Raw genomic sequence first — 26,963 nt, forward strand, 5'->3', positions numbered from 1 at the left:
GATTGGAATTAGCAATAGGACGTCATGAGCTTCACGTTCGCGTTCACTTCACACATAACCTTTCAACAGTATTTCGTATTTTCCGAGGCATCGGTGCCGTATAGGCAAGTGGGAATTATAACCACAATATAATTTTAAGCAGTTGCCCCGTTTGGCTTCATTGATGCGCGCTTACATGTGAATTGGGTTGGAGTTGAGTTGAGTGGGCAACTTCTAAATACCAGAGGCGGTTAGTAACGAAGTACTTCTCCTCATTTTAAGTACTCAAGTAGTTTTCTTCTACTTGCAGGACTTACTCAAGTAAATAGGATATAATGTTTCCCTACTTCTACTACTACTTCGTCACATTTTGTGACTTACTTCATTACAGTTGGCAAGTAGAAGTATTATGTACTTCCAATAAGAGAGAGAGAGGGAGAAGACGAAGAAAATTAGGCTCTATTTTCGATGTGAGTCCAGAATTTTCGTCATGCGTTGCGCGAAGTATATATGAAGCAGCCAATATATATATTTCCAGTTTCCACGTATCGGCCGCTATGAATTAGATATTCGTTGTGCGGTTCAGGCGCGCCATTTCAGGGCGTAAAAGTTTCATCACGGCAAAAAGACCTCAGCTAAACGTCTGTTATTATACGATCTACCATCTGTATAATATGCCTTCTTAATCGCACCAGTAGAACTATTGAGGTATTGCTATCATCACGCGTGCTATACACGATTTGCGTGAAAATGCGTTTGGCATCCGTGTATTGTATATATATACACCTCTGCGCCTGGCGAACGTGCTTGAGGCCTCTTCGATGCGACCGTTAATTATATCTACAATGCGGTAGTAGAAGTAGGCAGAGTTTATTGTCAAACAAATCTCATGAAATAGTATCGAAGCGCAGCCTGAATATCGCAGCAGGTCAGTTTGCTATATGTAAGACGTCTTCAAGGGGAATCGACCTACCAGACATGTTTTAGTCATTTATATTTGATTCATGCTAAGTCTAAAAATATTTTGGAAATCTGAAAAGAGGACACTTTTTCAAAATTATCGGACATGCATACCACCTGGAGGAAAATCCTGAAAAAACGGTACATTTTCCCACTTCCTTGTCGGTTGACTAAAAGGTGGTCAACTTTCCGGCTCAGCTCCAGAAATAGCCGCGTTACTTCAGTGCTGATTTACTGTATCTCAAAAACAGCCGCGTGAAACGTAAAAGTGACTGGACATAAATACTGTACTGTATCGAAAAACTCGTTATCCGCACATATCTCAAATACAAATATGCTAGTTTCTAACTACAACAGGAAAGGAAAGGACACAGTTTATTTTTGTCCTTGATGTCTCTGCGCTCGGCATATACACCGAATCATGATGCACATACACGCGATCTGCGCATATGCATACCATGAGAGCATGATGTGCATATCGCCGCTGGACAAGAAAGGTACAGATATATCCTCGTATGAATTTTATAAGTCTTGCACCACCCCTCCATGCTATCCCGGTACATGAGCGCCTAGCGGGGAAGTCATGGATACCAGTTTGGCTAATCATGGATTTGGTCTGACCCGACCGGGGATGGAACCCGCGACCACCGATCAAGAAGCCGGACGCTTCGCCACTACGCCATCTTGTCGGCTGTCAGTTGTTAAGCATAACATACTTGATCGTACATTTCCAGAGTCAACCCCTGAAGGCGATGTTAATATTGTAGTTTACATTCAACCTCTATTTCTACTCCAATGTACAAATTCTATATATTGCTTGTTATAAGCCCATCCCAACTTCGACGCTTGCAGAAGCTGGACCTCTACGGGAAACGCGACTTACTGTTGAATGGAGTGTCACGTGTTGCAGCTGAAGTGCAGTCTGTTTATTTTTGCCGCGGTTCGCTTGTAGTCGACCGGCGTCACGACAGAAGGTGTTATTTCAGTGTTGTTTATCACCAGGTATTGCTGTTTCAAATGATAACTGTCGTTTTCGTAGGTATTTGCTAGTTATTTCGCTAAGTATTATATACTATATATGCTATGACCTTCCTTGGACTGCATCATGTTCGTTTCGCCGTGGGTGACCCTGAGAAGTTCGCAAGTTTTTTAATGAGAAGATTCGGTTTTTATCACTACGGACACCGCGTCTCCGATGGAGAGTCGAATGGAGCCACCGTTCTATGTCATAACAATGTTTATTTCATCATTGATCGAAGAAAGACAACAGGTGCTTGTCTCAATGCGAATGAACTTCTTGGCTACTCATTTTGCAATAACAATGTCAGTTATCCCGTTGACACTGTGTGTGACACATGCTTCCAGTGCAATAACATCGAAGAAATATTAACCAGAGTGAAGATGTCTGGCAAAGGTTCCTGTCTAGCTCAATCAAAGGTAATGGCCTTTTCACGGTTAAAGCTCTTTGTATAGCACAGTGGTCGGGAACCTTTTTGTCCGGAGAGCCATATTAAGCCTATTTTTTTCATTTCAACTTCCAAAGAGCCATACATGCCAATCAACTGTTACGTCACAATTGAAAATTCGTGACGTCATGGTAGCACTAATTCGAACTCACTACATGGGGGTCCTCGTTTGCGCCATATTTTCTCTGTAAAAACTGGTATTTATTGTTCGAAAATAAAGCTCGAAACGAGAGGTTAAGGCACAGACGGGCCAAGCCTCACCATTGATACCCGAATTCATCGTAAGTAGCTTAGAATTTGTTGTAACTGATATTAATCAAATGTGACTGTCACTCTGATTCCGAAAATCCTAATACTTATCCACTTCTTAATTCTTAAAGTATTCGACGGTAACATAACGTTGCGCTACACGCCTACATTTTATCCTCGGTACTACACAGAGCTACTTTCCAATCAAGAACGCGGATAGCTATGGCGTTGTTTGAATTCGGGTTTGTACTTGTGAATGTCACATCCGCAACAGTTCATTTCGCGCCGTAGATCAGGAAGACAATGTGTAATTGAAAACTGCGTTTTGAAATGGGCTTGGCCATGTATGCTATGCTCTTTGATTAATCAAGGTATCGCACAATGAAAGATTTCGAGTCGGGTACATTGAATTCGCGAGTGATATCAACCACCGGCGTGACAGTAACATAAATTTGAAGATTTTGAAAAGAGGGGGTCCGAGCCGCTAAACCTGAAGACGGCATTGTCTTTACCTCTCAAATACATGTTTATACTGCCGCGAGAATCATTACTTTGGCTGTGATGAAAATTGACCAACAAGTCGCTGCTATATTGATCAAATCAGTACAAAAAGAAACATTTGGCAAAGAGCCATATCTTATACATAAAAGAACCATATATGGCTCGCGAGCCATAGGTTCCCGACCACTGGTATAGCATGTGTGCTGTCGAGGTGGTGTATACCTTACGAGAGAAAAAAACAATTGGGTGGGTGATATTTGGAGGAGGTTCATTGTTCATTCGCTATCCAATTGGGGAGATTACATTAAATTATTATTAAATTGCCATATAACCACAGCCCACAGGATGGTTGAGTTCAGGGTTTGGCAATTCAGGACTCCAGATCAGCAATTAGCTCTTTCATGTCTGTGCTGCGGCTCTTTGTATCTTTTTCGCCAAATAAATAGAATAGAATCCTTAGGGCTCCCCAGATCTTCTAGTCAACTGCATTGATGGAATAGGAGTTACCCAATATTATGTTGGAAATGGAAAGGAATGGAAACTGTCTTTTTATCAAAATGTGGGCAGTGGGCTATAATGGCTACAAGCTGAACATCTGGATAAGAAGTTGGAACATTAACAGAACAAATGATGACAGTAACAAACAAATCAAAGAAATACGTAGGAGGGACAATAATTATAGCGAGTGGTAGATTTACAAATAAAAAGCGAGCATGTTATGAAAAACGGCACTGCTTTACAAATACTGGATGGGATTGCAAAAAAAATCTGCGAAACTATTAAATGGCAGAACATGTAACTAATAAGCTCTAACTTTCCAGAATGACATTCTTTCAATTCAATCCCCCACCTTGTGGTATCTTGGATAGGGCCTTGCTTAGCTCCTTGCACTGCACTATAATATGATATTTTTAAATTTTAGCTCTCCGACGACGATGGAACAGCATATTTTGCCATTCTTCAATCACCTTTCGGAAACGTTCAACACACTTTAGTGGACTTATCAAAATACAATGGACAATTTTTACCGCACTTCAACGTTCACGAAGCTGGTCCCTCACAACAAAATTATTTAAATATGATTGATCATCTCGCCTATATGGTTCCTGCAGGCCAGGCGGACGAAGCGGTAAATTGGTACAATTTCGTTTTTCAATTTGAGCGACTGCTCATTAATAGGTGAGAAAATCTTCGTTGTTATAGCCAAGTATTCATATTGCTGGTAATGCATTGCTCCTTGTTCTGTTACATTTTTAATGATATTTATACATCGTTTATCTTACTGCTCCAGTAGCCTGTCTTCATGAGCTTATGAATTACTGCCAGTCTTGTATTCTTAGCATCATAATGACGTCACATATTATATTTAGTAATAAATTCTTTTATATATCTACTTCTTAATTGGACAATTTCAACTATTTTTCTGTCGTACTCAGGCTATGGTTGTCATGCTGATTTCGTAATTGTTATCTCTTAACTGCAGTCGTGTTATGAGTTTTCATTATACTTGCGATAACAGCTTCCGGCAGCTTCCTAAATACTCGTAAAATATGTAGAATGCTGTTTTAAGCTGTTCGAAGGAATCTTATAGCGCAACTTTTTGCAACTTTTGTTCATTTTTTTCATGCAACTTTTTGCAACATTTTGCAACTTTTTTGATTTTTCATGAAAGTATTTTTGATTTTGGTGAAATACACGGCCAAATTCGACTGAAATACCGTAAACAAGCACTGAAGTAACGCTCTTACGGGTATTTCGGGAGCTGAGCCGGAAAGTTGACCTTTTTTTTAGTGGAACTGGGAAGCTGACCCTTTTTTTTAGTCAACCAAGCAAAATGTTGTCTTTTAGTGCAACTTTTGTGAAAAAATAAATGCAACTTTTTACTGCAACTATTGTTAAAATTAAATGCAACTTTTCACGGATTCAACTGCAACTAAAACTTGCCTTAATGATAACCAATAAACTCAATATTGAATGATTGTATGAGACAATCGACCAATATTTCAGTGTTCTCTGCTGGCAGAACTAGAGCAAAACCGAGGGACTGAATCGTTGGCTTGCAACTGATCCCAAAAATATTTATACCAGGATATAAAATTGCACATCAGGGCTGTTCAAAAGATGTTTTTTCCTATTTTACTGGCTACTGGATGTTATTGTTAGGTTATCTAAAAAACTGCTGTGCACTATTTTTGTCTCAATTCCAACCATTGGTAGCGAAGTTATTATAGTGGAAAATTTTGGATTTGTTTATTAGGAAGAACAAAATTCCAAATTTTACTGGCTACCCCATGAAATTGTGAGATTGCTTGAAAAACAAATTTGGCCTACTTCCAAGCTGCTGAAGCTACTTCTGCGGGATGGAGGGTTTGAGCCATGTTGTGGATCGTTATTTCGGACACCTTAACATTTTTATGCGGTTGCCAGTAAACTTGGAAGATTTTTATTATTCATTTTTATTAAATAAATCCAAACTTTACTACTTGAATAACTTCGCGTTCACTGGTTAGAATAGAGCGGGAATTGGTGTGCAAGTTATTTTTGAACAGTCCCATCGCACATGGTTGCGTCTTTGAAAATGGTTGGCCGACTTATGCACTGTAGATTATCTATGAGATTATTATAACTTACAGAGATGATCAAATCGAAGAAGGCTTCAAAGTAGAAAGTGGACTGATGGGCATGAAGCTGAAAGCTATACACGGTATCAATCTCTGCGCAAGCAACGATCATCCAAGTATTTCTATACCCAATTCAACTGATGCATGGCAAATATTTATTTCATCTTCATCATCGATCAGCAGATACTATTGATATCCACAATCGAAGACACGTTCCTGTAAAATTTGTGTTTGGGGAGCCTTTAACATCATCAAAGAGTGACCAGATTTCTACCTTCCTGGAGCACCATGGGTATGTGTCACAGTCTAGTATCAATCACATGTTTAATGTGAGCTGTTATACATATGGTATACCGTTACTTGATTCTATGGTACGCAGAATGATTGCAAGAGAGTAATTCGTAGCATGGTATACTTCATAATCATCTCTTTTGTAGTTGTTCATTAGATTCTCACTGTATGATGTGTGAAAATGAAGTATTGAGAAATATCTGTTTCATTTAGGCTACAATGGAAATGAGCTAATATTTTCGTTGTGAGATAAACATAATTCAAAACCAGTTGTGCGCAAACTGGGGGGGGGGGCGTGATTTCCCTGGAATGTTCAGTTATTGCTCTGTGTATAGTCTGAATTTCATATTTGAGAATTCTCTCATCAACAGTCGTTAACCTTCCATGCTATCAAACTTTCCGTTAGGATTGCTAGAATTTTGTAATATGAGAATAAGGGGGGCGCAAAATTTTTTACTATCATATATGGGTCTGTTTCTAAAAAAGTTTGAGAACCACTGATAATCATATATATTATATATTATATATACGTGTTTTCCCAGGGGTAGTGGAATTCAACATATCGCTCTTGGCACTGATAATATATTGGAAGCGGCGAACCATTTTAAGGACTCTGGTGCATCTTTCGTTGCACCCCCTTCAAATTACTACCAAATGGTATGTTATTAACACAGATCAAATCATTTATTCAAAAATAGTCAATACCGGTACTTTTGTCATCATGGTTGTTAGCAGCATTGATTTCATTTCTCAGTCCTTGACATGTCATGTGATATGCTGTGCTATACCTAAATAACATGGGCATCGGGCAGGGTCATTTTATAGCACTTTCGTTGTCGTCGCATGTCGATGTATTTCCAGAACTGCCATACTTGAAATAAGACTACTGCCTTCAGATGAAAGTGAGGTAGGCCTATTTGCAGAAAAATTTCTCCCAAGGGCTATTCCTGACAATGCGACCTAATACCACCATATGTAATCGATCCTGACAGCAGGTATAAACGCTCCACAGTATGCCACTACTATACACCATCACAGCAAAATCAAGCTGTAATCCACAATCCACATGACAAGAACCCACAGTCATATTACATCAAACATTGTCTTATGCATTTACCTACTACCCTGAATAACGTCTGCTATGACAAGTATAGACCAGTAAGATTTAAAGTCATTAACAGTATGACAGCACAATGACATGTACGTCCTGCATATGATAGGCTATTCCAATCTTAAAATTTGTCTAATGCAGGGGTTCTCAACCTGGGGGGCGCGGGAAGCTCTCAGGAGGGGGGGCGAGAAATTGACCACGTCTGTATGAAATCTGACTAATAATGTGCTTCACAATCATTTTGAGAAGACGATTGTTAAAGATGAGACTTATTTCGTGTTCAAGAAATCCCGCCAAATTCCAACTCCAGCAGTCGCGTTCAACGGAGTATAAGCTGATTTCTAATTCATTTGAGCAAATTTTTGATATTCTTTGAACATTTGGAGCAATTCCTACAAGTTTGGGGAAATTTGTCAGAAATGTTAAAGACTCAACAACTGGAATGCGGATTCAAACTGGGCGTAAGACATACCATATCTATACTATTAGATCAGGGAAGGGCAACCTGTTTCTGTAGATGGGAATTTGTGCGACCGTCGACACCTAATTCAATTAGTATGTGTTGGCATCCGTGGACATGCAAATTGAAATTACGAATTCACTCCCGAATATTTGAGAGATTAATCTTGAAATTTTCTTCACACTCCGCGCAATTCAACATAACTTAATTTTTCGATTTTAATATAGTAGCGTCCTTCTCACTCTGAGCCGGAATTGTGTTCTCCTCACGAAAGAAATTTGTTTATGGTACATTTGGACGATTTTAATATATTTCCACTACCGATACAATCGACAATCCTGATCGGGGGTCAAGAAATAACAGCATGCAACCAAGTGACTCATAACATTTGGCCCACCCGAAGATGCATTATCATTTATAACTTGCCCTAAATTTTCAAAAGCACTCCCTCAATGAACCATACCGGTGCATCTGATCACATGGGCTAAAAGAGGATAAATATTTAATAATAATATGTGATACTGCTACTATTAATTACGGAATTCATTCGTGAATCTGAAAAATTTTCGCGCCCGGCGCGACAATAACCAATCCCAGCATCTATTCATAACATTGCGACTCGCGATTTCGGTACGTACAAAAGGCTTTTGTTAAAAGTATAATAGTCCGGACTCTGGAGTTCACCGGCGGCAATGGATATGGACAGATTAGGTATTTCGCGTGCAGTTAGTTCATTACGGGTATGCCCTGGAATTTGGCCTTGGGCTACATAAGTAATCGAAATGGGCTGTGATTAGCAAAAAGGTTGCCTACCTCTGTATTAGATGATATGCTCTTTTAGACATGATGAAAAGTGTAGGGGGGGTCAGGGGGCGCACTATTTTCGACCATCTCCAAGGGGGGCACATGTCCAAAAAGGTTGAGAACCGCTGGTCTAATGGGTACGTCAGTTCGGGCAGTAGCCGTCAAACCACCTCCACATGATTTCAATGCTGCAGCGGCAGCCTACTCTGGAAACCTAGGCTTCGAAATAAGCCGAGCCCTCCTAACTTGCAGCTTCGTGTCAGCGACTCTCGAAGCTTTAGTCGACGAGTGGCCGGCCACTAATTGCGTAGGCCTATAATAGCCTGACTAACTGTTTTGTGAGTCGATAAATGCGATTTATCGCATATTATCGGAGATTTTAGTTAGATCGTCCCGCTTAGATTTTGCGGTAAATTTTTCTTCTTATATCCTTGATGAACCAGGGACCTCTCGATCTGCAGTAGAATGCTCTACCACTGAGTTATATCCCCCGCGGCTAATACGGGAAGCTCGGATCGTTCAGTGTCTGGTGGTTATTTTCGTGCTGCTAATCGAGCCGAGCTCATCATTGGCATTCGGGTTTTAACTATGCTTACGCAAACATTTAATGTGGCCTGACGTTGTCGTTTGTAGAATTCATGGTGTTTTTCGACTACTAATATGGTCATTGCTCAATGCTCATTTACGCAAGACAATAGCGTAGCGGTGTGCGTCGGCGCAGACGGCACGGGTTCGAGCCACGCCGCCGGAGGTTATTCTGGGCTCCTCGTCCCCAATGCCGCTGTTCTTACGGCGACAAAAAAAAGTCCGGAGAAAAGACCGCATAAAGAAAGAAATAGCTACTAAAAAGAGACCGACGCAGAAAGTGTAACATCGAAGAAGCCTGAAATCGGTACTAGGTCGAGGTGGATGCCAGTTCAAGAGACCCCAACTGGCTGGTCGTTCGGCATCCCCCTATCTGTTCATTACATCGCATTATGTGCGTTGTATATAGCATTGTACATTGTGTGTGTCTTGGGCAGATTAAAATATCATCTGTCGACTGATTGATTGATCAATTTTGCACGGTCGACCTCATTCGGACTCGAACCCGCACCAATTGGTGTTGCAGCTGCAGATTAAACTACTACGCTATCCCACCACTCAGTGGGGCTTGTGAATCTCCCATAAAAAAACTTTTGAATTCGAACTCTTGTTGACCTATGGTGGTCGCTTGACGTTTTTCAGATTTCACATTCGCTAATGACTGCAATTCAAATTGTTAGTGAGTGAATGTGTTCGCAACTGTAATATACGTTCCTACGTAATCTGGTAACAGAAATCCCATTTACTGCGGTTGCAATTGTTTTATTTTGCATTTACCTGGTCTTTGACATATGTATTTAATTCGTAAAAGTATGAGGGGACACCCTGATTTTAACCAGGGATCTCTGCAGTCGAATGCTCTACCACTGGGCTATATCCCCCTCGGCCATTGCGAACAGCTCGAATCCATGATCGAGACAACGTACTCGACGTCATTGGCACGAGCAGTGATTCCCAAGTGCGGCCCCCAGATAGCCTTCTTGCGGCCCCCAAAATATATTAAGAAATCGATTTATGACACACACAAAAAAAACTATATTCATAAAATACTCTTGCTTGGCTTGGCCTCTGTAGTTTTTATTTATAGAATTGCAGGAAAGTTGTAAGTATAGACTGCTAACGTTACGTCACTGCTGTTTCAATGCAATGTGCCCTAACTTTCCAGTTGAACGGGCAGTAGCTTTCAAAACCGGAGGAAAATCCTGAAAAAATGGTAAATTTTTCCAATTTCGTGGTCGCTTGACTAAAAAAGAAAAAGAAGTTCAACTCCCGGAAACTACAGTTTTTCTTTCACATATACAGGTGGTTGACTGAAAAAAGGGTCAACTTTCCGGTCCAGCACCCGAAATAGTCGCCGTAGCGTTCCCACAGTGCTGACGTAATGTATATCAGTCGAATTTGCCCCTATATGTAACCAAAATCCTCAAAAAATAAGACAAAATCTCAAAAAAGAAGACGTTTGGGCGTCCTCCGAGGACACTTTGAAAAAAAAATCGAAAAAGAGGACAAATCATTTCAAAAGAGGACGTATGGTAACCCTATGATAACTAAATGTGCAACACGTGACTCGTGGTTGAATACGCCGAAATGCACACTGCTTCGCCGGCTAAAAGCAGCATAATTAGTAGTCCTATAGTCAGGGCCGTAGCTATCGCACCCCAAACCCCCCAATTGAGAGGGGCCGAGCTCGAAGGGGGCACAAAATTATTTCGTGAGTTCGCATAAATTATAGAGTAATTTTTGAAAATTTATGCAACTTTTTAAAAATATTTTCAAAAAATATGCAAGATTTATAGAAATGGGCATATCACCGTTGGCCATGACCGCACCACAACGCAAAAAGACATATAAAGTTTTAGGCCATGTAACATGCGACTCCAAGAAGTGTGTCAGAACTATCGGCAGCTGACCAAAAACTTCGAAATACCAAAACATTCGTTATATATACAAAATACATATAGGTTTAATTGTCCATATAGGCGCCTAAATGACTTGCGCCGAATGTTCTTGTCTTGGCATTCTGAACCTCACAAGACAAATACCATCCCGCAGGAAAGAAAATTATATGCCAGTGAAGAAATACCAATCTGGAATCGTGTGATCTTTCAGTTTAGTAGGTTTGGGCAATTCTACATTTTTTGATATAGCAGACAGGAGGTCACGATATAACATCATGTAAAGAAGTCATACCTAGGGGTCCGCCCGCCCGAAGATGTTTAATTTTACGTGGTCTGCAGTTTCAAAGACACTTCTCACTCAGCTCTACCGGTAAATCTAATTACGTGGGAAAAGAGGACAACCATGCAATTCCCGATCCTATTCACCGATTTTACATGAATTATCGAAATATTCGCGCGTCGCGCTGTCTCACTAAACAGTACAACTTTAATATCGTGGCAAAAGCGAACAACGTGATGCGGGGTCAGTTTATCACCCTATGGAAGCCCGGGGTCCTGACGAAGTGCTGTTACGTTCCTGCCAACGGGTATATCCCCGGAGATGTTTAATTACTATTGAGGGGGCCTATACCTTTTAAAACACACCTCACTCCGCTCTACTGGTAAATCAGTTTACGTGAACAGTGACAGGATGAAAATTGATAGCAATACATGCAATTCCCGATCATATTGACCGATTCAGTCATGAAACTAAAGAAATTTCTCGCGCTTCGCGAGTTTAGGCCAGGAAAGCTGATTCACTCAAGGGACACCCAATTGAGCAGATAAGTAGCGGTAAACAGTGTACAGTTTCTAAATCTCGTCAGGGCAATAAAAATACTCCGAAATAGCCACGATGACTGTTTGGGTCCGTTTCATAGCCGTAGTATTCGTGCGGCCCCGACCGTACTCTGAAATTCTAAATTTGGCCCTCACACCGAAAAAGTTTGGGAACCACTGGGCACGAGGGTTGTTAACAAAATTATGCGGGACCGAGCATTCCTTGTGTCTCTTATATGAGGAATCATATGATTTCGATTTCTTTTGTTGGCCTAAGGTAGAAGCTTGATGGTTGTTCGAGCGTTTAGTTTCTCCCAAGACTGTAATTGAAACTATGAGGCGAATCAATGGGTTCGCAATCGTAAAGGACTGATTCAAACTGATGTACCCGCGTAATATTCTAACTGGCCGTGCATTTGCTGCGATCAAAAAGTTGTAATTGATAAATCAAGTAACAACAGGGCTGAATCATGAAATTAATTCGGAAAAGTAAAGGGGACACCCGGATTTGAACCAGGGACCTCTCGATCTGCAGTCGAATGCTCTACCACTGAGCTATATCCCCTTGCATCAGCGTATCGTTGAGTGTACGATCTAGGTTTGCACAGCCTCAGGAAATTCGTTACAAGTGCTCTCCAGTGTTCGTATGCCGATGCCTTTGAATGGTTTCGTTCTCTCGCGACTGTCGCACTTCCATTCTCGATGTCTCGCGATATCGACTACACGGGATGTGAGTACATGTTCATCTGCTAAGCCGTCCCGCTTGCTTTCAACAGATTGAAAATTCACGACACGTAACGGAATTCGGTGTGTCCCTGGAAGAATTGGTAAAATCTGGCATTCTCATTGAAAGTAACCAAACGGAAGGTCATGAGATCTCCTTGCCGGCAAGGGAAGAGCCGTGGTATGTTAAACGCCACTTTCTCATCTTTAATGTGATTTAGTTACAAATGCCGTCACCGATGGTTGCATTTGATTTGCTTGCCGCGGTTTTGCGGTTAAGTTTTGTAAGGTACTCTTCCTTTTTGTCGTATCATTTCACCTAATCCGCTATTTACATTTAAAACTTTTATATGTGAAAGATTAGTGCAGTTCTTTTTTTGTGTGTCATTATGCGAAGCACTTGCAACATTCGTGATTAGGGCTGGGCAAAATCGAGTACCTGAGTGATTCGATTCTGAATCACGTAATATGCTTCGAGTCGAGTCGAGTAATCGAGTATCAGTCATTATGACGTCATAACAGAATGTAATATGTCAAAGTTCAAATATGTACCTTTTATGCTACCACAAAGAATATAATGCCTGTTATCCATCACATTAAACATAGTTTGTTATTTTTCGCCCATACCGATTTCATAGGACTTGGTGACAATGCTGTGGGATGATCATGACTTCGGAAATGTGCTATTTATAGTAATGTTCCTAGCTTTGTGCTATATATTTCGTATGCTACAATATGAAAAATCAGGTTTCAAGGCTTCAGCAGTGAAAATTAGTATCGAAACTATAATTCTCGTTGATAAATTAACTTTCAGTGGCGAAGAGCGTATAATTTCAATACTCGAAAAATTCGTCTTTTACTACTCGACTCGAATCATTAAAAATAATACTCGATTCAGATTCGAGTACTCGAATCATTGTGCCCAGCCCTATTCGTGATAAGCGGGCCAGATATGACCATCTCTCTCAGAATTGGCAACGGTTATGACCTCGTTCAACAAAATTCGATATCCGACTTATACAGATACGAGATCACAATTATTATTATAATTACTTGAAGGTAAATCGCCCTAAGCGCTGTGGTGCTCTGGCCCCTTCTCTCTCCTATCTGTTATGGTATAATGCTATATCACGTGACTTATCGCTGGTATATTACCTAGTGCATATCAAAGATTGACTCAGATTATGAGACTCATGTACGCTGAAACTTACTGCTAAAACTATCCAAATTACTGTACAATATATCTGGAAAAGGCAATTGTTGTCGTCTCTATTGAACTGCCAGTCAAGAACTACACAGAACACAGGACGTTCGTGTCAGCTACTGCGGAAGTGCCAGTTAAGTATAAACTGTAAGCTGATATCCGTAGACAACGGACTTGCCGTATACTATCCGCAGACGACGGACGGGCTATATCTGCCATATGGCGCCCCGAGTTCGTGACCAAGTTCAAACGTAAAGACTCCTTGCCGCTTCATCATCGGAACATTAGCATTCGCTTGCAACGATACGGAAATTCACGTAAACTCCAGGACTGCAAGACACATCCGGTATTTACCCCTTTTATACGATTTCTGGATTTGTTTGTCGGCTGGCAGTTCGCATATATACATTTGACTGTAATTTTCCGTGTCATAACATTTCGCTTTTGATATTTCATTTATATTCGCAAATTTATTGCGGTTTTTGTTACGATGGCAACCAACAGCGAATCAAATGCGGGTTTAGCGTATGAAATAGCGCATAAGTTCGATCTTAGATACCGCGAGGATGAACCCTTTATTGGCTTCGCCATATCCGATGATGATCTTCAAAACAATATAGGCTTACATCACGAACATCAAAATTTTGATCAGTCCGCCCATCGGGCAGACGCCGGCGATAATGATGTCGTTTCCCGCGGAGTGAACGGCGAAATTTCCCGGAATGCACGGCCTATACCCGTGATCCAATTCGTATCCTACTAATTTGATTGTTTGACTCACTTTCACTTATTTTAAAGATGCAACTTTTGATCGAAAATCTCCTGCTATATGCTTCATTAATTTCAATAGGTTGTTCGAAAATATCAATATTACATCACATTTCGCATGCTCTACATTACATTAATCTAATGCGTTTTACTTGATATTTGTTTTGACTATGGAACTAAACAATTATTCCTAATTGATTCGGGAATTGAAACGAGCTTCATAAAAGCTCTGACTCATTCGTTTGGTAATTACACCGTTGCGTTCTGCTGCCTAAATGATACAATACTTCTCGGTAACGATAAATCGGAATTGACGATGCAATTTATTAGTTCTTCGCTTGTATATAAATTCATTTTTGAGATCGCATCGCTATCCTATTGAATAATTGCCTCTGACTTCCTTTGTTGTTTTAAACGTTCGCGAGCGCACGATTAGCGATGAATACAATCAGACAACGATCTCAGCTCTTTCAGACGCCCACAATTCGATTTGCTATCTAACGTAAATTCACATTGTATGAATGACCTTATTGCGTCGTGCTATATCACGCTACCAATAAGCGCGTTTTGACTCCGAACTCAACATACCGCATTTGTACGTATTCTAATTTGATACACATTTAACACATGACGCGTAATTTTCTGGATGGTTTAACCAGACGATTCGCCTACTCTAATGCACTAAATAAGGTACGTAAATACAATATTTAGGACGATTGTCCCGCACAAATGCTTCTCTCTCCCGTGAAATCGAATAATTACTACCGATTCACTATTCACTATTTCCATAGATACAACTTCACTTTCGCACGAATAGCCTACCTTAGTCGTGTAACATACCATTTGTTTACAGTTGTTTGATTGTTTAACACCCCCATTTCGATTCTTATTATAAATTTTGCTGTTTTTCCTACCTTCATATTACCACGTAAATCACTTCCAACCACCCTGGTAATTTACCAATCTATTTTTTGTTCGTTTTTTAAATTCACGGCATCTCCGTGGAACATAACTACCAATTCCATGATATTAATTTTTGTGATTTCATATGTCATTCATGCGACATTGACTTACGCGCGTATTTAAGCGCTACCCTTTTTAACTACCGTAACTATACCGTCAATATTACTTCGATAAAAATAGTGACCCTGCTTTTCGCCGGACTATAGCATAGCATTCCATCGGGATTCTATATGATGTTCCGCGGCAAAATCTGATATTTTTAACCGACAATTTAGATTTCGGCTTTGCACTATTTGAATATACCAGTATCACTGGGAATGGGGATTTTGTAACTAACTTAACTCTGCATAACGCAACTTCATCTTATCTCACTACACGTATTCGCATAACCTCGCTTTTGCTACAATTACCCATAATCATAATTCGATTTTAATCACATATTAGCGTTACTTCTAACTCAGCGCTTTGCTGGAATTAATAAATACGGAAGTTACTTCCCTATTTTCTTCAAACATTGACTTCCTTACTTTCTTTATACTAGGTCTTTGACATTTTCGCTTACTTCTAATTACCCATACTTAAATAAGGCCGCTTTAACACGGTGACAAATTGTCATTTTTTTTCCGTAATTTACGCCCTTATATACTTACCCGCTATAATGTCATCTGAACATACTCAGATTTTGCAACCTATAGTTACATGCGATTAGCTATACATATCTTTTACCTTTATACATTGTACATTGTACATTTCATGGCATTGCCACCTATTACTGACATCTGGTCACCTATCCGTGAAACGTTTGTATAGTCACGAATCTGTTAAATTTTGAATATCACGTCGTTGCCCATATTATCGCTACACGGGGAAATCGTTAATTAAGGTTATGGTCGAAGTACCGGGTCTACGATTTCACTTTTGCTCCTGGGATCGTGTGTAATGAGTGGGTTTGGCCATGTTATCTCGCCAAATCGTTTTTAGACATTGGGATTGCTTGTGCGTGACTCAGCGGTTCTACCGGCCGGGGAATCTATGGGTTGTGGGCATGCGATTTTAACTCATGCTATTAACTTCCGTCGTTACATAACGAAGTTGAGGTGAAGTTCGGTCGACTCGCGTCTCGCCCGTACGCTTTTTTTATCGACATGATCCACGATCGGACACTATTAGTGTATATACGGTTGGATGAATTATTTATCCGGTATTAGGGAATTTGACCTAATACTTACCGTTTTTTTAGATGTATCTTACCGGTCGATACGTCATTAGGCATTGCCATGTGTAAGTCTTCGAAGCACATTATTGAAGTAGCCGGGCGCACGTTCATACACTTGCGATATGTTAAGTGGCGTGCAGTGATGATTCATTGCTATTGTTATCCCTTCCTTCGATCCGTTAGTGGACCTAATTCTTGATTAAACTACGTCAATATGACTATTCCCGTTGATTTTATATCGACACTAGCTTTGACTTGCTACCACAATACGCGTCTTTCGATGTACTTAGATGACCAGTTTCATTTCTACCTTTCTTTTTCATTATTTTTACGAGCGGTTGCCTACGTCACATAGATGACGTCACCCCCACCACTTGAATTGAAATCGGCAGATAGATGTACTAGTTTCCTACCTAAAGGGAGGAGCCATCCTCATCTGTTTCGCTGCCGCCACACGTGACTTAATTGTTGCCTTATTATTGTCTGCATGCTTTGTTGTTATTATGTTGTTATTGTTACTCGTGTTTACGACGCGAGCATATGTATTTGTTTTCGTGATACTGCTGCCCGACTTATCTTCCAGAAATCGTATTCACGCCGCCGTGACCGCACCAAATTGCCGAACGCCGAATGCTCACAGAGACATTACTCGTTACCTTCCCGCGATGCCCAAATACGCGCTGAATCGCTTATCTCAAGATCGACCTATACCTGGCGGATGAATCCCATTCACGATTACAACGTGCGGTTCTAAGGATGCTGTTTCAACCGGAATCATATCGCACCATTTCCGCGTCGCGCGCATCGAAAATCTACGAAACCGGTTGGTCTTTAATGCCATATCGCGAGTACATATGGCCATTACATTGGCGGGGTTATCAATACATGAAATGAGCATAGACTTCTGTAAATATTTCGGCAATTTGGCGGTTTTTTTTTCACACGGCTTTGTAAATAACTTTCGTTCTTTGACATAACATGACGAACGGACTTTCCCACTCGCGCCATTAGCGGCACATGTGATCGTCACATCCCCTAATGGAGGCCGGATGGCTGGACATTGATTTGTCCCTCATAGGATCAACTTTAATGTGTTTTCATTATTCCCCTTTTTATGCATGCATGTATTTTGCTTGGCGATCATAACTACCGTTCTTTGTCGGCAACCCGCGTCATTAATTGTATTTGCTTTCGGTTTTTTTTATTCATGACTATACTCTAACACGGCTTGTTCTCAAGTCACATATTTTGTCGGTAACCCGTTCTCACAACTTTAGCATAAAATTCGCATAATATGACTTCATCATCTCTCATTCCCCTCTCAGAAGTCCGAAAATTATTCCCCCGTAATTGTCGATTTACGAGTTGGGTAATTCGGCTTTTTAACTCCAAATCGTCCCACACTCGCAGATACGGGATTTCCGATGACTCCTTAAAACCTTCTTTCAAGTACTGTATGCCACGCCGTACACATTAACTTTACGCACGCATGGCGCGGTGGTTATGACGCAACTCGCCATTTACTTTGTTGTTCTTTATTTCTTATAATAATACATAAAAACTTTGCCTTTTCCAAGCCAAATCATCTCTTTTTTTCTCAAAACTTATCGATTTTATATTTCGACCTTACCACGTTTCCTCACGATTTCACTACAGTGTTATGTTGCAAAATTACATTTCAAAATCGTATCACCACCATTCAATGCATGTATTATCTAACTGTCATTTTGTATTGTCGCTAATCACGCTTCCTTGGAAGGGGTGATGTGGTGCTCTGGCCCCTTCTCTCTCCTATCTGTTATGGTATAATGCTATATCACGTGACTTATCGCTGGTATATTACCTAGTGCATATCAAAGATTGACTCAGATTATGAGACTCATGTACGCTGAAACTTACTGCTAAAACTATCCAAATTACTGTACAATATATCTGGAAAAGGCAATTGTTGTCGTCTCTATTGAACTGCCAGTCAAGAACTACACAAAACACAGGACGTTCGTGTCAGCTACTGCGGAAGTGCCAGTTAAGTATAAACTGTAAGCTGATATCCGTAGACAACGGACTTGCCGTATACTATCCGCAGACGACGGACGGGCTATATCTGCCATAGCGCAAACAAATTTTCAGGTTATTGAATATATTTTGTGAAAAATATTTCTACGATTCTTGATATACCATGTTACTTTCAATTCTCCTTTACCCTGACCTGACGAGTGAGAGCCCACAATATCCGAGTTTATTTCAATATGAATATATTCAGCAATATTCATGTGTATATTTTAGTATTTCTAGTGTCTCTGTCCCATATTTAGGGCCATTCGAGCTTAGCTTAAACGTATCAGAGTAACCAGGCTATAAGCAAAATTTGAAACACATTGCACTTGCATGTCGTTCAAAACCAATTATTCCCTGCTGGATTTGGCCCCGGGCCGCAGCTTGCACAACCCAGATGTGAGTTAAAGTGTAAAACCTGAAGGTCAAAATGTTTACCTGCTCCTAACGTTGTAGATTAACGTAGGAATTGTTTTTTATTTCATCACAGGTATATCTTGCAAGTGTTCACGAGGAATTTGTTCAGGGAGCGGACGTTTTTTCTGGAGTTGATTCAGCGGCATCGGACTGAGGGTGGTTTTGGGGCTGGCAATATCAAAGCGTTGTGGGATGGCGTGCAGGCTGATTTGTCTGAAATAGACGTGGACGTCGAGACCTCCGTTTATCGATAACACTCGGATATCGTGGTTATCACAGCGTCGTAGTTTAAGAAATGCCAAAAATACTATATGCCGAAATTGATTGACTGAATTGATTATGCGATGGACGATGATATCAGTTCAGTAGCATCAAGGTTGTAGGGTAGGGACGGGCAACTTCTCCAGTCGGCGGGCCGGATATAGGAAAATAAAGTACTTGACGGGCCGGATTCCCAAATGGATACAGTAATCGTGTATTTAGCCACGTGAACAAGTTTTACCTATTTGCCTATTGCAGAGCCCTTGCTCTCTCTCTCTCTCTCCCTCTCCCCTATCCGTTATGGATTAATACCACATCACGTGACTTATATTCGCCCTTGGTAAAAAACCAAGCGCACATTGTATATTGGATCGCGATGATTTCCGCTTTTCTCTTTACTGCGACGATTGATATGTAACTTGCAATTTTGTGGCGGCATCATTAGATTCCTTACGTCATATATTTGATTCGCTGCCTGCCTTATTGCATTTCTGTTGTTTATATACGCAGTTATCGTTATCATTATGTTATTGTTATTGTGTTTCTTGTTTATTAAACGTGCATTTCATTTGTTGTCGTGATATTGCTGCCGACCTCTTGTCGCAGAAATCGTACCCCCTCCCCGCCGTCGGGACCGCGTGAATTGCTGACATTCGAAATGCTCTTACAAAAGACAATTACACGCTACCTGACGATATCCACACCGGATACGCGGAACTGGTCGCTAATCTCACGTGCGACCAAGCTAGAAATGCAATATGTGGCACCAATACGGATGCGATATACAACCTGATGTCTATACCACACCAGTTCCGCTCCGCGGCCGTGCCATACGCTTCACTACCAGCTAAATCGGTTAGTTGCGAAAGCCATATCGCGCGGCAGAGTTTCACTGATCCCAGTGGATCGATACGTAAGCTTTGAGCATTGACTCTTGTACAAATTCGGCAATTTCGCGGTTTCCAAGCGGCATCGTAAATAAATGGTGATCATCTGTATCACAGACTAACTGACATTTTGCGTTCGAGCCATTAGCAGCGCGTACTACGTTGCATAGCGTACTCCTAATGGATTTCAGATCGCTTGTTTGATGGACATCGATTTATCGTTCGGTGGATCGACTTTAACCTGTTCGTTATCTGCTTTTAAATATTTGCAACGCTACTTGGAGTTGCGCCATAGCTACCGCCGTTTGTTTTGCAATCCTGCGGGGGAGATAGCGTAGTGTAACGATTAGCGCCCACTAATCTGACGGATCCTGTTCTATTCCCGTCGGAGGTTTATCTGTGCTCCTCTTCCTCCGCTGTTGCCGTTCTTACGGCGACAAAAAATCCCAGAAAAAGGCCCAACGAAAGAAAGCACTCACAAGCAATGGAAAGAACTAGTAGAAAGGACCGCGGCTTCAAAATGATCAACATCGAAAAGAACTGTGACATCGGGCACTCTAGGCCGAGGTGGATGTTAGAGTAAAGGATCGCTACTGAGGCGTGTCGTTCGACATCCTCCTATCTGTTCATGACATCGCATTGTGTCTTATCGCATTGTACATTGTGTCTAACTTGTTCAGATGAAAAATATAACCCAACGATATGTAATCTGATCTGGTCAGGGTAAGACATGATCCAAGCACAACTTTGTTCTGCACCGATTTCTTCGGTCACAGACAAATGGTCGATCGAGTTCTCGCAACCATGGCAGAAAAATCGCATAACGAATTATAGCTTGCCAACTTCTCCCGTAAAAAATTATATCCCGCTATCTGTCGATCAATGAGATAAGTAATTAGGAGTTTTGCAGCTCCACAATTTTAACAGACAAGGGATTCCGATGTTTTGTCGAATATGCCATGCGGCACCCATAAATTTTCATTTGATACCCACATGGCACCGATAGTTTTGACGCAACTCGTCTTTCATGTCTTTTATTATATCGCTTTTACTTTCTTTAAATAAAACAAACTAAATTCGTCTTTTCCAAGCCAGATTGCTTTCATACAAATTGTATCCTTGACTACGGGATTCGACCTTACAGCGTTAACCATACGCTATTCTATACAGTTGAATATTGCAATTATAACATTTTGTGCTTGTAACAGCTGTTCAATGCATTTACATTTGATTATCGCTTATCGACCCTTTTTTGGCGGAAAGGTGCAGAGCCCTGGCTCTCTCCCTCTCTCTCTCTCTCCAATCCGTTATGGAATAATACCACATCACGTGACTTATATTCGGCCTTGGTATAAAACTAAGCGCACATTGTATATCGGATCATTGAGAATATGAGACTTATGTGTAATACAAACCCTACTGTTTGATTTATCCGCACAATATATCTAGAAAAGGCAATGTTCGTCTGTTGATCTCCCAGACAGCAACTCATTCGTCGGGACGTTCGTATCAGCTACTGCCATTTGAGTATTTTTGTTAGTCGCAATATCCGTAGACAACGGACTCGCTGTATACCCTCACAGGCTATTGGACACAACAAACGTTCTATAATATACAATAGGTATAATCAGTACGGCTTTCCATCGGTACCGAAATATATGATCAGAAGGCATACTAATAAGGCTCTGAGTGTCGTTGAAATATGCAAAAAGTGTCTCATCTTACCCTCTTCTTGCATATGTGCAGATATTTCAGAACAAAATATTTCTAAGCAGTTGTGGTGTTATTTTCTAGTTGTAGAAGTCCAAAGGGCCCGATAAGCTCGACTAAACAGTCATAAAAATTCAAATCTATTAACGAAAAATATTCAAAATTTTTCAAACGTCAAACTGTGTCAAGAAATGGCTGTCACATACGTATGGCCTACAGTTACGCCTAGCAGCACACCACTTTTCAGCGATATCCAAGTGGCTCAAGGTGTTCAACGGGCCCGATAAGCTCGACTAAACATTCATAAAAATTCAAATTCATTGGAGAAAAAAAAAATCGAAATTTTTAAAACTAAACCCAATGGCGATGAATGGTGTTCACACAAGTATAGTTAGCAGTCACACCTAACACCACACCAATTTTCAGCGAAATCCAGGTGGCGCAAGGTGTCCAACGGGCCCGATAAGCATTGCCTGAAATTACGCGATGGCACCGAGTGATGTATACTGGTACTTGCTCTTCCATGAATACGTGAAGTATTGATTTGATTAGGTCAGTGCTTTCATCGCAAAGGAAAAGTCTAGCCGGCTTTTGTTTTATTGTAATGACTTCTTGCATCACGGTGGAAATAGAGTAGAAATGCCTCGATCTCAGCGACGTCGTGTCGACTGGTGAGGAATGAGGCCAATGCTATCGGGGCCTTCCGAGAGACAGAGTGTCTCGCTCCTAAATCATACATGCGTAGCTTGGTATGTTCCATCTGCTCCACGGAGGATACTACCAGTTGCATCTATGTAAATGGCGTCGATTCGCGATAAGTTGTGGAAAATGCGGATGGTGTCTGAGGACTAAAACATTATACCGAGTGGCTGAAAGTTCACCCGCTACAGCGTTCCAAGAACGAGCCTTTTGTCATTATCTTTCCCGCGCTGTCGATCAAGAATGAAGCGCAAATATTTTCAGAGCTTCTGGTCGGCAGGCTTGGACAACTAGAAAATTTTCAGCTTTTCCGAATTAGATCAGAATTAGAGCCTCACCGCTTTTTTCGAATTAGATTAGAATTAGAATTAGAGATGCACAGTTTTTTCCAAATTAGATTAGAATTACTGAGTTCGCAAAAACTTGGAAATTGAACGAAATTGAAAATGGGAAATAAATACATCAAAAATCAATTCATCAAGTCACAATGCATTCCCATAACCATGAGAATGAATAACGTCTGTACACCAAGCTTGGCTTTTCATTTCAGCTACTTGCTCTGAAAATTCCAGTTTTGCTTCCAAAGCGGCTGTTTCCCTTATGCTTTCATGAAATAGTTCTTTGTTGCTGGCGAGGCTGTACTCTGTATTTTTACTCGATTTTGAGCCGGCTCCAGATCTCGCTCGGCTACAGACGGATCCATTTTCGGAAGGGAGCATCATGAAATCCGTAACGGTTTTTTTGACTTCTTTAATACACATTTCGACCAACCTCAGACTGCTGGTGAAATCCTTTGTTTCCGTATTCTCAGCGTACTTGGAAGTAATTTCTCCGATAATTTTCCGCAATTCGTCTCTGTAGTAAGAAACACCTTTCATTGCTTCCCGTACTTCTTCTTTGTTTGCTGATTTGGTTATAATATCCTCAACCAATTCGATGCGTCCTTTAACATCTGTTTCTGTTTCACGGAACTGGCAACCAAGTTCAACCAATCTCTGATCGAATCCATGGAAAGTGCTTTCACTACTGGTTGGATCATCAGAACCCACTGACCTTCTCTTCGCGGGGCTCTGGTCCACAATTTCTTTCTTGACACTTCCACGTCCGTCTTCAACATTTTCCAAACTGGGTGAAACTGGGCAGTCAGCACTTTCTCACGTTGCCACAGTTTGACTTTGTATGGCTGAGCAGTCAGCTATCTTTGGCGTTGCTGCAGCTTCCATTACTTTCAACGTCTCCGAATTTCAACTTTGTAACTGGTGAAGTTTCTGACTGTTTTGAAACGATGAAAATATTAATAAACCTGATTGATTGATTGATTGGCTCATTTTATACTATACCAGCAGTCACCGCAATCGCGGCAGACGATTTTGGAAAAACGAGATAAAAGCATTTGGAAATGCTAAAATTGAATTCAGTTTAAAATGATTGTTGTTTGTTCTAAATAAGCTATTCGCATGTGTCCAACAACACTGTTACACTATTAGGCAGGGGCGGGCAACATATGGCCCGCCGCGGCTATGTTCGTGCGATCTGTGCACTATAGGAGTTTATAATAAATAATAATTTTATCGGATCAATACGGCACAAGATACAATGAAAAGATGACCTACATGTATTAGATTATAATTACACCTATAGCTACCCATATACGTGTGTACATGAAGCTTGACTCGTTTTGCACTTTCATGAAACCAGAAATTAGATTAGATTCAAAACTAACTGGACATTGGAACATTTCACACGCAGTTTTTGCCTTGCCTACCCTACTAGATGAAGCACTCCAACCTGGCTTTAGATCAACCATTTCTGTGATCACACGAAATAACACGCTGTACTGCCTCATTTTCAGAAACAACAGCTTAAGTTATGAGAAACGCAAGGTTTTGAATGATATTAAAAGAACAACATGAAAGAATAAAGACAGAATTAATTAATTAATGGTAATCGACTTCACGTCGCCCTCGACGTAATTGAGGGTGATCTGAAAATAAAAAGTAGGATAGGTTAGGGCTTAAGGGGGCACTCCTAGTTAGAAATGAATTTCACACGTGTTCACGTTTGTGGTCATATCTACCACAAGGTAGATGCAAGCTCCATGATCCATATGTTGTTGGAAAGGGCAGGAAATTTCCTTTCCGAAAATGGCCTTTACGTTGAACCATAGGCATACCCCCCAAGGGGACATGAACTCAAAAAGATACCGTATGTAAATTTTCACCACCCGTTCACCAAAATCCTAAAAAGTCAAAATGCGCTATAGATATTCCTTTCAAAATTGGTGGAGGGATAGTACAGACATATATCTACAATCCCATGGAGGGATTTAAAAAAAAAAACGTTTTCTAACAAAATTTATGAAATTTTTGGCAGCGAACCCTAAATTTAGGCTTTTTCGCAACATATTTTCCTCTATAAAAATCTCCACGGAAAAAAATTTGAGAAAGCGCTCCATCGGATTATTATATATACCCAAACTATCATTCGAGCAAAATTTCAGATGAATCGGATAAGCAGAATTTGTAGTCAGAAAAAGTAGGTTTTGAGAAAAACGCGTTTAAAAATTTACAACCACAATTACTCTGATAAACAAGGACATGAACGCTGCTCATGATATCAATGATCAGATTAGTTTATTGGTATCCCACAGTGAACCATATATAACAGTGGTTCCCAACGTGGGCGATATCGCCCCCCAGGGGGCGATTTGGCGGCCTAGGGGGGCGAAAATGACGAAGGGGGCGATAGGGGGGCGAAAATGGACAAAGGTGACGACAGGGGGCGAAAATAGCGAAGGGGGCGATAGGGGGGCGATGACGCGTTAAAACGGCTATATTGGAGTCAATTCGGAGAAATGACCCTTTTTTGTTTTTGGTCAACTCACGGATATTTGGTTGCAAAAGTGTAAAATTCGACAACGATCCGAAAAGTTGACCTTTTTTTTTAGTCAACCCGCCGATGACTACAGATTGTATACTGATTTTTCGATTCATAAAATCTGGGGGGCGATGATCGGCGTTGAGCTTGAAAAGGGGGCGATGACTCGAAAAAGGTTGGGAACCACTGATATATAACAAAATAAGGGCATCAATAGCCGCCAGGGACATAGTCAGATGAGTCTAAGGACTCTCGACCTCTTTAAATTTTTTTTTTTTTTACTACAGAAGAGCGTTGCGATGCATTTCGTCTTTTCCTGTCCTTCAAAGCCAGTGCTTTTTTTGTGAAAGTGTTCACTGCCAAGTCCAGGCTTTCAATTACACTCAAGAACCCACTGCAACCAACGTTCCAGCTTAGTACTGACAGAGCCAGAGCACGTTTTACAGCCGCAGTTCCGAAGTATCTTTCCTTTGGACATCTTTGCCAAATGGTCGCGTTGAATGATTCATTCTGGTTTTGGGTGAGTCCACTGATACATCTTTTCAATAGAGATTCTTCTGACAACCTGTTGTAAAGGGGAAGGAAGTGTTGCAAAAAAGACTGTGGCAACTGTTTTGATTGTTTTTTTCTTTTTATTCAGTGGTGGGTCGTTCAACTGATTTTTATAGGTGCACCAGTCAACATTGTCATTCAGACAGTACTTGGATTTTGATGTAGACATTGCTGTTTTATTGCCACACTTCGTACACTTGAAAGCCAACTGACAAGACAGTCCATTATACTTCCCTTCATCTATGACTGCGATGGATCCTCCTTCACACATATGGAATTGAGACATTGCTTCTGAGAGACACTGCAGATCAATCAAACGAAAACCAGTACTTCGTTGAGTGGCATCCCCCATCTCTTCCACAAAGTCTTCTTCAGAAAGTAAACCCTGCTCAAGTTTTTTTTCAGAAGCAGTAAAAATATATGAAGTACTTTCAGTTTCCTCCATCACAACAGGTGGATTTGAAGAAATTGCTTGCTGTGAAGTTGGCAAACACTGCTGCCTCGGGGTACCTCTAAATCTCCTCAATCGATTTTTCTTAGGCATATTGATAGCTAGAAATACAAAACAATCAAATATAGTCACCAACAAACAAATACCACGCAATATTATCAGTCAACAAATAAAAAAGAAAATTCAAAACTAGCACCCTACCCTCGACCTCGCCTGTTTACTCAGTACTGAACCAGTGAAGCAACCAAGTATATGAAAACAGGCAGGACATATCCCTTATTTCAAGCTGTTATGGGAATCACCGGGTGGAGCTATATTCTTGACCATAGGTGAATGAATACGGCTGTGGCAAACAATCAGTTTTTTTTTTTTTTTTAATAAAATGGCCCCCAAATGGAGGCAGATTTGAGTGGGAAAGAGTTGGAATATCAAAAAA

General features: G+C 40.7%; 1 protein-coding gene and 1 non-coding gene across 4 annotated transcripts; one reads left to right on the plus strand and one right to left on the minus strand.

Moving 5' to 3' along the window:
• The first annotated feature begins 1,688 nt into the window (after positions 1–1,688).
• Positions 1,689–19,921, plus strand: LOC145441006 (4-hydroxyphenylpyruvate dioxygenase-like). 3 transcript variants are annotated; one of them, XM_080318794.1, is made up of 7 exons: positions 1,689–2,376; positions 4,078–4,334; positions 5,789–5,892; positions 5,960–6,068; positions 6,610–6,724; positions 12,521–12,648; positions 13,721–18,563. In XM_080318794.1, the coding sequence occupies exons 1-7, from the start codon at positions 2,023–2,025 to the stop codon at positions 13,908–13,910; spliced, it is 1,257 nt and encodes a 418-aa protein (XP_080174920.1). In that variant the 5' UTR covers positions 1,689–2,022; the 3' UTR covers positions 13,911–18,563. The 3 variants fall into 3 exon arrangements, with proteins under 3 accessions (XP_080174920.1, XP_080174919.1, XP_080174921.1); XM_080318793.1 differs by having other exon boundaries at positions 1,702–2,376; positions 5,957–6,068; XM_080318795.1 differs by lacking the exon at positions 13,721–18,563 and adding an exon at positions 19,164–19,921 and having other exon boundaries at positions 1,717–2,376; positions 5,957–6,068.
• Positions 12,238–12,309, minus strand: Trnac-gca (transfer RNA cysteine (anticodon GCA)). Its single transcript has one exon. It is a non-coding gene; the product is annotated as a tRNA-Cys (tRNA).
• Positions 19,922–26,963: the final 7,042 nt, after the last annotated feature.

The sequence above is a fragment of the Botryllus schlosseri genome, chromosome 6 (assembly GCF_051294905.1).
Source record: "Botryllus schlosseri isolate E-star chromosome 6, Bs_hap1, whole genome shotgun sequence".
Taxonomy (NCBI): Eukaryota; Metazoa; Chordata; class Ascidiacea; order Stolidobranchia; family Styelidae; genus Botryllus; species Botryllus schlosseri.